At 44.3% G+C, this 12,064-nt stretch overlaps 1 protein-coding gene across 1 annotated transcript in view; it reads right to left on the bottom strand.

The window, feature by feature from the left end:
- COL12A1 (collagen type XII alpha 1 chain) overlaps positions 1 to 11,213 on the bottom strand; it is a 100,028-nt gene extending 88,815 nt beyond the window's left edge. The window contains exons 1-3 of the mRNA XM_084202508.1: positions 11,156 to 11,213; positions 10,702 to 10,801; positions 8,062 to 8,169 (exon numbers count right to left, since the gene is read on the bottom strand). Coding sequence (XP_084058634.1) covers positions 8,062 to 8,134 — 73 coding nt within the window. The 5' untranslated portion in view covers positions 8,135 to 8,169; positions 10,702 to 10,801; positions 11,156 to 11,213. The remainder of the gene's footprint in view (positions 1 to 8,061; positions 8,170 to 10,701; positions 10,802 to 11,155) is intronic.
- Positions 11,214 to 12,064: the final 851 nt, after the last annotated feature.

Here is a 12,064-nt window from a genome sequence, read left to right on the forward strand (position 1 = left end):
GAGTGTATGCATTACAGAGGACAGCACAGAACATATGTTTCTTGAGTTGCCAAGACATTCAAGAATGGCCAGCAAAATCAAGCACAATAGAAAACACATTTGGGTACATGTACAATGAGTTCACAGATAATCACCACATATGCAAACATTTCACATAACAATTAAAGAATTTTTTTTTACATGCTGGGTGCAATCCGTACAAGCATGCCAAATCACAACCTGCTTACAATATCATGAGATCATTTAGAATGTGGAGAACACAGTACTCTTCTTAATTAGACATCAAAGAATTGATCAGCTTTTTTAATATAGTCTCTGCATGTGATATTTCTTATCAATTTCACTGAATCTAGAAACTTGGCAGAGAAAATAAACTATTTAAAGAATACAGGAAAAGACTGGGCATTTAATGTTCAGCAAAACAATTTCTGTTAGGGTCTAGATAGGAATATATGTGCAAAATGTATATCAGCAATAATGATACACTGATGTATCATTATATTACAAGATGTGGAGAACTCCACCCCTTTGTTCCTAGAAGCCACTAAAGTGACATACTTTGCATATAGCAACAAAGGATTTAGGAACTAAGGGAATAATAAATGGCACTAGTAGTGGTTGAAATTTGCCAAAATATTTGAGCTGATACGAAGTTCTCAAAAATAAAATTCTACTTGTTTACACCAGATTTCTGTACAATTTCAAAGGTGTAAACTACTGGTTTCATGTTCCCTTTGCAGCAGGTGTACCCATACTAATAATGGCATTTTAGCATAAAATGCCAGTATGGTTCCAAACAACACAATGTTAATTATGAAAAGACAACATCAAAATATATTTAAGGACATTTATTTTACAGAATTTATAGAAAACGGCAAAGAGGGCACCAGTGAACTGAACAAATGACTGCAAATAAAACTTGTAGGAGCTGATGACAGAAGTAACTGAACAGTACAGAAAGAGTTTATATATGCTTATTTGCAGCATCATGCATACGTAAATGAAATGTTGATTATTGGTTTTTTAGCTTCCCACAATGGACAAAGCCTCCATGTACAAGGTTCATTACACAAAGACATTTAATAAATATTTTATAATGATATTCTCTTTTAAAAATTGTCATGCTTATTCATGCAGTATTTTACTGACTCACTGTCAGTGCATGGTAGGTGTATTATATATTATTGTTTAAATAGGTCTACAAAGTAAGATTAGATCCAGCCATACTTTCCTTAACTACTAGTGAGAGAGTTTTGCAGGCATTTTTAAAAGACAGATCTTCTGTTTCATAGAAGATCTCCATCATATGTCAGATTTCATATCAGATTTGAATATCATTTTAAAAGCAGATAAAGTAGTAAATGCTAGGATGTTTAATTATGAAAAGACACTGTCCAATTACAAAAAGTAAAACTGAGCTAAAAAATCTATTACTTTTTTTTTCCTTTTAATTTTCTGTAATTTCTGACCATAGGATAATATGGCTTTATAATACTGGTACAATAGATAACACTAGTACTGAAGTAAATGTTATTTTTCCTGTTGTCCATACACAGGCAGTGAGATTAGACCATTAACCTGCATGCACAGTTTATTCATCATTCAGTTTATGAGTAGCACAATGCTAGAGATGGCAGGGTAGTTACTTAGTATCAAATCATGCAACATGTGTTAATTGTAAAATACATTTCGATGATAAGAATATCATTATAAAATATTGTTTCAGTAGCAATGGCTCAGGACAAATTTAATGCAAAGGCAGAGACAACTGACCTGAGCATGCTTTTTAAAAAAATTCAGTACATGGAAAAAGTAGCACCACCAACCTTGCAAGTAAATTGGCATGTTGCAGCAGAGACTTTAGGCTTTAACTGCTGAAGGACAGCAGCAGCCCAGCTTGTTGATATCCAAATGACCGGATTCCAGATAAACTGAAAAAGCTGACTGTGAGGAAAAGTCTTTAGCATTTTAAAGGATGTTTTTCCATTTTATGAAAATGGATGTGGGTCTGGCAGGTAACAAGAATAATACATTGACACATGAGTGATGTATCCATTCATCCAGGTGATCATAAACAATGGCATTGCAGGGGAACTTGAAAGTCCCCTTGTCCATCCCACAGTCAAGACAAGATTGGCCACCCTATGTCATTCCTGACATGTTTTCCTCAGATCATTCTTAAAGAACTCCATTATCGTCAAGACTGACAGCTTCCCACAGAAATTACTCCAAAACCTCAATGCCTTTATCATCATAGTTATTTCTGCCATGTAATCCCCACCTCCATTGCCGTACTTTAAATCCATTCATTCTCAGCCTATGGCTGGCTTATCAAACTCAAGCACTGAATATTTCTCCCATAGAAATCCAGAAAGGAGTCTTTCTTGAGTGAAAAAAAAAAAAGCTCTTTGGATCCAATGTCACCAAAATGTCTTCCAGATGGCCTGTGAGCTTTTGATACTCAAACAGAATCTCCAAAACATCCATGGACCTTCACAGGGGTCAGATTTCACCCAAGTAAAACCAGCTGTGGGTTGAGATCAAACCATGGTCATATGACTGAGAGTAGTAAGCTGATCTGAAGTACAGAAAAATGTTTAGATGATAAAAACCTTATTGTGATAGTAAAACAGGGCAACGGTTACTCCATCTCATTAAAATTCTTCTTCCAGAAGGGAATTCACCAGTGGAAAAATAATACATTTGCAATACCGAACCAAACCAGAGTCCAAACCAGAGGAAAAAAATGCCCCTTGTTGTAGTAGGAGTTTGCCCCTTTACCGGGACAAACCTTAAAACTTCACTCAACAAAATCTAATGTGTGAGTGCAGCTTAACTCCAGCAAGCAGTCTTGATGTCAGGCTACTTGCAGCAGTGAAGTTGCACCTATTCTTAGTGTAGTGACACTGCTGATCCCATGTCCACCAAAATCCATGCCAAACCTCTCACTGACTTCTCAAGGTACAGGATCATGATCATAATGTATCATGGTGTTGTAGTGTTGCCTTCATACAGTGATCCAACTGTTGATGCACAGAAATGCATGGCTCCCCTACAGGTTTCCAGAGTAGCAAAAACATATCCTACTGTACAACAATCATGTCTCCACAGCATTAATTTTGACCACTCTTAGAACTGTGTTATGATCATTTCCTTAACTGGATCTTCTATATAATGCAGCACGATAGAAAAACAAAAGAAAAAATCAGACATAATATACTTAAAACATTCCCAATTCTTGTGTTACATAAGGGTATAATTTCTGGCGAAAAAAAAAAAGGGCAAAGCATCTTTCTCATGCTATGCAGGTCTTATATGTCTTATATTAGCTTATATTACTTCACAGGAAATATAAAAATATTACAGCTTTTTGGGGATAACACAATGTGACTGCTAGAGGATCCCAATGAATACCTTAACAAGGCAGAACTAAAATGTAACTGGAATATCAAGTAATTTATATATAGAACCAGATTTAGAAATTATATAAGTTGGAAGTAGCTGCCATCCACAATCCCTATGTGGAACATATTTTGTGATTCCTCACTGGAAAGGACACACTATAATTAGCACGTAAAATAATGTGTTAGCCCATGTTAAAATATCATACAATCTACAAAAGCTGAAGAGTAAGCTCAGCCTTACCATCCCTGGCTGAGTGGTAGGGCCTGATGAGGCTGGAAGGTGCCAGAACTCTTCATTTACTATTTTTTTTCAGAAATGGCATGAATTTTGTCCAACTAACTAGATCATGATCCCAGTTAAGCTCCTCTGAAGCCTGCATTGTCAATGTGACTGAAAGGACCTACAGCCAAGAAATGTAGTAAAGAGCGATTTCTAAAAAGAGCAGTTCTCAGACTTATTAGGTATTTATTGCCAATCACAACACAGAAACACTGCCATCTGTACCTTTGCATTTTTTAATTTTATATATGTTTATGAAACTTCTTCAAAATTGAAGATGCAAAGCTCATAAATGTACTTTAAAAAATTCATTTAAAACTATATACCCATACAAATAAAGACATACATATCTTAATATAGCCATATATATATATATATATATATATACACACACATTGTATGTATGAATAGTTACCAAATTTTACACCTGTGTGCATATATATGTATTTGCATGTGTATATACACTTACACATGCAAGTATATTTTGCTTCTCATTAGCAGCAGGAAAAAGTATACTCACCCTCATGTTTTCAATTTCACATGTCAATCTAGATGGCTCTCTATTTAGGAACTTTGAAATCAACAGCTACTTTCTCAAAAGATATTGCCATCAAAAAATAATAAAATAATGGTTCTAGCAACCAGTTTCAAAACTTCAAAAGTTTTAGCTATCCCAGATCACCTCTGAATCATTCAGTCAATGAAAATTAATGTACTCAATACAGCTTTATCACAAGCCAAAAAATTCTACACCTTTGCAACTGCTATGCTGCAATTATTTGTCACTTACTACACTGGTGTCCTGGTAACAGATTTTTCACCAGACAAACCTTTTTATGCGCAACACAAAAGTTCCACACCTGCATCAGTGATGCCCTCCTTCCCTACCTCCAGCCTAGGAAACAGACTTTTCTAGGTCTGAACCAGTTCCTGAAAAACTGAAAAGTCAGCACCTTCAGAAGCTCAGTTAGGCTACACAAAACCAACGATTTCCTGATTTCTTCCTGTGCCTTTGAAAATCCCTCTGTATTAAGAAACATGATATGCTACAGAAGCCGTGACAACATCACAGCAGTAACTGGAGGTTATAATTAATAGATTCTTCACATGCCAATGTACTTAACTATGACTAGAATGAGAGCCTTTTTCTCTTTGTGATCACAGATGAAAAAAATACCGTAACAGAAAGAAATTCTGACATGTGGACAGACATGGAATGCACTGGAGTACTGCTGTGCTGGACTAAAAAGGCACAAAACAACTTTAAATATAAACAACTTTATGTTTAAGTATAAAATATAGAATCACACACAAGGAGTTTAAGCTGGGAGAGATATCAGAAGGATTGCAAAATAAAACAAGAGGAATTTCACTGTAAAAGAAAAGCAAAAATGCTGAGCATGAAAACAGATTTGCTTCCTTGACCACCGTAAACAAACAACTTCCCCAATGAAAGGGCATGAGTGCATTTAGACTATATGTGGGCTTTCCTCCCTCTACTCCTACAGGGACTGCCCAACTTGAAACTCCTGTTCTGCTGTACCTCTGTAGAAAAGCTCTAACGCCATTACTGCAGCTCACTTACTGCTCATTGCCAAGAGCAGCAGAGCACAGCTCTCACAAATGTCTTCAGAACAGCTGTGATGCTGATGAAGAACCAGTTTCATACTGAAAAGTTCAGGAGTCTATGAACAGCAGCATCAGATAAACACCAGATCTCCTCCCAGGGGAGACTGAAAAATGAAAGCTGAAGGAGGGCAGAAAATAAAACTAAGATTTTTCTTTATGCTGCTCTCCCCCCATCTTTCCACGCCATATCAAGAATTTTCATCACATTAAATGGCCCTCTTCCTTATTCTCCTCTCACTTTTTCATCCCATCAAGTGTCTACCCACACCTTTGGGAAAGAAATTTTAAAATGCATGTCCTGTGAATGGTACATGGAGAGTCAAAAAGAACCAAGAAAAGAGACACAGGACTGACTGACTGATGGAGGATAATAACTTTGCCACAAAGTAATCTGAAATTTGGAAAAATAAGAGCAAGGGACAAATGTTCACAGGAGAAAGTTTGTTCAGCAGACAGGATCTAAGTTGCAATTACACCAAGATAAAGTAAATATATAAGTAAGGAAATAACTTGCTAAAGTAAATAAGGTGCAATTTACAAAATTATGCAAACTTGCAGCACGAAATTAAAACAGTGCAGAAGAATGATCAGTATAGTGCGAACAAAAACCCCACTGTAAAAATCTCTACAAAAGCAGTTCCCACCACAGCAAGTTCTAAGGCACTCCTAGTTTTGAACTTTCATTTTCAGCACCACAATTTTTTGTCCCACACTTCCCTGCTCTTACTTCAAAACTCTGGAGCTAGGAGAATTTTCTCATAGAAACATGATCACTGTAAATTAGGTATTTTATTTATCAAACATTTCTGAGCACAAAGTAATGTAAGTTCTGTCCAAGAGCCCTCTACAACTCTCAAGATCAGGTTTTATCCACTCTTTTGCTTGGCAATAGTGCATCCTCCAACATCTAATCAAGGTCATCCAGCTATGTGTCAAGATTTGCTGTTATAACTCTGCTGCTCCACATACATTTTTGTGGCTTGCTTTAACAGTACTGAAGCTATGGCTGGTTTAGTCTACACTATAGCTAAATAAAACACCTTTGCTTACATTCTGAAATAACATACTCCATACATGCAAATCGCAGTGCGGGACAACGGCAATATTAGCCCAGTTCTAAGTGAGCTCCCTTCTAAGATGGGGAAGAATGCACAAACACATCCACTCCCTTCCTCCATCAAAAATGTACACTTTCTCTGCTTTCTCTGGCACAGCAGTCCTGTGTTTCAAATGCAACTCTGAAATGACTTCAAATGACCTTTTTCAGTTCCTTTGCCAACAGCAACACAGCACGAGAGGAAGGCAGTGGACTGATTCTCTCCTAGGGTGACCAGATGTTGCACTACTGGCAAAAATGCCCTCTTTTTCCAGAAAGCCAGTGTATTTTACATCTGCATGCCCCAAGCAAGCACTTTACTACGGCTTAGGGGGCAAACACTGCAGAGGCATCTCTGACACGCCATGCTTTTAGAAGAAATCAGCCAAGGTGACCAGGTCCAGACAAGGGAGCTTGTGGCAAGCCATGATCAGGAAATTTCTTTCAGTTCAAGAAAGAGAAGGAAGGCAAAAAAAAAAAAAATTATCAGTTGCTGGCTTCTGTTTTTTTCCAGTAAATCCAGGAGAGTTCACACCTACGATGGAGTCAGGTCCCAGAGGTCAGATCAAGTCATTTCAGGACGTTCAGCCTTTAAATTTCCCCTGGAAGCCACTTCTGGCAGCAATGCCATGACTATACCCAAAAAGCCAAGCAGCTCACACTGAGGGCGCAGGACACCACTGCTGTTAATCCACTGGGGAGCAAATGCCAGGCCAGGCCGTGTTGAGCCACGCTGTGCCAAGTGTGGCAGTGAAGATGGGTCTCCCCAAGCCTTCAGCTGGAGGCAGGATGCTGCCATGGCTGACAGGGGCCTCAGCCTCCAGAGAGACCGCGCTGAGGGCTGAGGAGGAGGAGAAGGAAAAGGAAAGCCTTTTTGGAGGTGATGGTACCACATGCATGCCGGTGCCTCGGAGCCCCGGCTGGCACAGCAAGGCCTGGCCCCGCCTTCCCTTCAGCGGTGCCCCGATACATGTCACGGCACTGGCAGCACCTCCCCAGGCGTGTTCCCCGGGTCAGAGCCGGCACAGAAGCTGAGGTGTCCCTGAGGGAGGGTCCGGCCCCCCCGAGGCCCAGCCGGGGGTCGCCCCGCCGAGCAGGGGAGGCCGATGCACCGGCAGGCCGGCGGGGTAGGGACGCGGCGTCCGGCCGGACAAAACACACAGGCGCAGAGAGCCAAACTCTGTTGGAGCATTTTATTTCAAAGCTGTGGGTTGCTGAGTAGTAGGTTTTCCGTTTCCTCTCTCAACATTACTAAAAGAGGCCAGAGACCAGCCCCTCTTGGTCCATCCTGGGGGCAGAGCCATGTCCCCGGCCACACCGGGCTGCCCGCCAGTGGCAAAGGGCTCCTCGGGGCGCTGCGCCCGGGTGGCCGCACCAGCTCAGCTGGCCCTCGTCCTGCCTGTGGGGTGGTGTGGACAGCACACCAGAGGGACAGAGAGAGGGAGCTACGGTCCGGCCCTCTAGCCGGGAGAAACAGAACACAGAAGGAGCTGGGCAAGGAAGGAGAGGCGTTTCTCTGAAGGAGAGAAAGAAAGGAGGTGAAGTATTCACATATAAAAACAGAGAGGGAGAGAGCCAGTAGCTCAAGGCTGATTGGGAGGTTTGCTGGTCAGTGGGGCACCGGGGCAAGAGGGCAGGGAGGAGAAGGTTACCTTCAGCCTCGATGGAGGAGAGGAGGGTGGCTGCACACAGAGCAGCGACTGCCGAGCACAGCGCTGTCTTCATTTCTGCCCTTTCAGATCACAACAACATGAATGAATCTGCAATGATGGGGAAGGGAGGAAGGGGGAGAAACAAGAAGGAAATGATACATGTGGATTAAAGGATTGCGTGGGTGTATTCATGAAACATAAAAAAGACAAACCGTGGATTTCACTTTGTTCCCTTATCCCCAGCCCCCACCCATGGGACCAGGTTGAAACCTCTAGACTTGAAAGCTGTCCAAGACAACGAAAATTCTGTATGACTAACTGGAGAGTCTCGTCTCACTATAATGTGCCTTTTGTTGTTGAACCCTTTCCAATCACAGTAAGCACATGAAGCTTTAACCTAGTTAGGGTTAATTTGATCAGGGAAGAGCAGTGAAGGTCTGTGCCTCCGCACGGGCAGGAGCCAGAAGGGAGCTCCATGACTTCATCGCTGAATGTGATGATAGCTAATTCAGAGGTCATTCCTGCTTTGGATCAACTAAATGTCTCTTTCAGCTGGGGATTTTAATCGGCTCCTTTTTCATAACTGTTGAACCACTTAGTTAGCTTTGTTTTACTGGTCTCAAGGCAGTTTGGAAACTGTAATAAAACTTTTTTGAGGGGTTCTGCCTACAATTGCACTATTCTTCATTTCTTGAAAGTCTGAAATAGGTTATACAGAAGTGTGTGTAACACACATCTGAAATTTGACACGTCTGTCTAGCCATGATGTTTCAACATCTGATAATTCATTTACATGTCCTGAGAGAAAATATATTTAAAACACTCTATATAAAGCTGACAGGCATAAGAGTCTCACACCAACTGCAGGTTGTCTAGCAAAAGAAGTGGGATTAGGCCAAGTTAGTGGCTCTTAATTGCAAACAGCCATACCTTCATAACTATATGTTCTAGTCCATGTAAAATTACTGCCAATTACTCCAGCAAAACTTTCCAAATTATTTCTTTGTGTAAGTAAAGTCTAATATGAACCTACACATGCATGTAAGTGTTTCTATAGTTTCAGATTTTCTATCTCAAGAAGTAGGAGAGTGGCAATTTGTATGAATAAAGTCATACATGCATCATATATCATAATTAGGCTGGGGGAAAGAGAATTCCAAAAGCAATTAGGCAACAGATTTTATCAGGAATGTTCTAAGAGCAAAACAAAAGAAGTAAACATAAATCATTAGTCTGCAGAAACAACTGAAAGGGAAAACAATATTCTTCTACCATCTAAAGAAGTACCCGGCGTAGCACATTTGGTGGGAAAGACGCTATGGAGATCCAGGAATTTCCCAGTTAATGACTGAGCTTAATAGGCTTCATTTGAGCCGCTGTATATACTTGCCTTGCACAAGAAAATACCAAAAGCTCCACGAAACTCTAAGCAAAGGTTTCAGACTAATGGCAGTTCTAGCGGCTAAACAGAAGAGTAATATCGACCATAATGACAGTAACACAAGAAAGACCAAGGTTAGTATTAAAATGCTCTGAAAGCTCCAAAATCCTATCACTGCTCTGTGTGGGAAACGGCTGCCCCTGGCAGATCTACAGCATCCTGCAGTGAGTTTAAGGATCGCCTAAATTCAATGCAAAAGGACATTTTGTCCTGATAATCTTGTGCGAGCTTTGACTGCCATCTTTTGATCGTTTTGAAAAGCAGCAGAAATTAATCATCTCACAAAGGCATCTAGGAATTCTCCACTGCTGCAGGTCTACCATTCCTCATACACGTTTTCATTTCATGAAATACATCACCTCAGCCAAAGCATTCATTTGCTAACCTAAAAACACTGTTTCCTCCTCACGGATTTAGGTGTGTGAAGGAAACCCTGGAGGTGGCAGAGGACACATCCTGGCTCAGCAGGAACACAGGAGACTTCGTCTCAGGACTAAAGGTTTTTTCATTGATCTTTAGAGACCACTTAGAAAAAGTCAAACCCGAGCTTTCACAGTTCTAATCCCATCTCAGGCTAGTTCAACCTACAAATCATTTCTAAACCACACAATGCACGACATTTAACATTTTCAAGAAGAAATGTAAACAGAAAAAAAGAAAAACCGCAGGAAAAGCCCACTACCTTTATATCAAAGATATAAAAAACTGGAAGCAGGATAAAGCATCACCGGCAGCTGCACACACAAGGGAGGGAAGCGAGAGCTCCTGCCAAAGCCGCAGCGGTAGCGTGCCTGCAGGCGCCCAGGGCGCTGACAGCAGGCTCCGCCTGGAGCCTCCGGCCACCCTGAGCCTCCGTCTCCGGGACACCACCGCCCCTGCCCGCCTTTCTGCCCAGGCACCCGTCCGCCGGCAGCGCTCGGGGCCGGCATCCTGCCGGGCTTCCCCGTGCCTTTCCCGGGCTGACAGCCAGCAGCCCTGGGGCGCTCTGCCCCGAACCTCTCCGCCCGCCCGGCCGCACGCCTGCAGCCGGCTCTGACATGCCCAACGCGCGCACACACGCTCCTTCCTAATCCCCGTCAGCTTCCAGCCCAAGGTGCATTGGAAGGGGCTGCGTGCGCGGTGCGTGCGGACAGAGCGGAGCACGGGGGTCGGCGGCGGGACGGGCAGGGGACCCCGCTCCTGCGCGGGCACACACAGACCTTCCGGAGTGGCCGCAGGGTACTGGGGTGGGTGACGGGACAGCTCCTCCGGCGATGACTCCGGTGATGCCCGCAGCGGCGGGAGCCGCAGCCGTCGGACCTGGATAAAGGGAGGAGGATAAAGGATGAAGCTCCGGGGGCACCTTGTGGAGGGAGCAGCAAGCAGCAGCAGCGGCGAATGAGGAGCAGCAGCAGCGGCAACAGCGAGCGCAGAGGAGGCGTCTCGGTTACTGTAGCTCCCGATGCGAGGGGTCTGTCTGGGAAGACTTGCCTTCTCCAAGTGGGAAGAGCCTCTTCTCAATCTGCTACTTAATAGAGGGCTGTTCCCAACTCTCAATTTACCCTCGTAAGCGGTTACGAAACTTCAGGGAAGGTGGACTGCTGCCACCGGGTGATATATGCGCTGCTGTGCTCCAGCAAGGAAGGGGATCCACTTCTGGAAACTGGCGCATACCTCCGCGCATTCCTGCGGCATGAGACGGGAGCCGCGGCGGCAGCGCGCCCGGAGGCAGGGGCCCGGCCCGCCGCCCCCTCCCTCCCTCCCCTAGGCTTCCCAAACGGGGAGGACACGGGAGGGCAGTGGAAAAATTGAGTCTCCGGGCAGGCTTCGACGGACGGCGGCGCGGAGGGTGTCCCCAGGCGGGGGGTTCCACGCAGCCCGCACCGCCCCTGCGGAGGACCCGAGGCTGGGCTGTTCCCTGGCACAGTCTTGCAAGGGAGTGCAGGCACTCCCGGGAGCCTTGAGGGCAAAGGTGATAATAATCATTGTGACACGGTTCAGGTGTGTCTAGCCTCAACGCTATGCAGCCATACATACGTTAAACCTGCATTAAATACACACTACCCCCGAGAGCCCTCCGCCTGCGGAGGGGCGGGTACGGTTCCCCGGGCTGAGGGACGGGGCGCACGGCCGCACCGACCCTCCCTCGGACCCCGCGGAAAATCCGCGCCCGTAGCCCATGTCTGAAATTCTGTGCCTTCAAGAACTTCACCTTCCAAAATCGGATACTCCGCTGGGGGACAGGCTCCGCCAGGGTCTCCCATCATTCGCTCTCGGGAGCCTCCCCGGGTCACCCGACGTGTTCCGGCCTCTGCAGCACGCCGTGCCAGAGAGCGACACGGCGAAATAGCCGGGCCCTTCTCTGCCCGAGGGCCCAGACAGAGCATCCCAGGGGCCCCGCTCCAGCAGCGGGACTGCTCCCACACGCCATGGGGAATGGCATCCCCGCTAACGCTCGCGGTCCTCCGGGACCCCTTCGGGCTAAAATACGGGATGTCACCGTCCCCTCGGTACGGGTGCGCCAATTTGGGACGCGGAACAGAGATAAGCGAGGAGCAGGGGTAAACAGGGAGGGGAAAAGCT

The sequence above is a fragment of the Fringilla coelebs genome (assembly GCF_963513975.1).
Source record: "Fringilla coelebs genome assembly, chromosome: 3".
Lineage (NCBI taxonomy): Eukaryota > Metazoa > Chordata > Aves > Passeriformes > Fringillidae > Fringilla > Fringilla coelebs.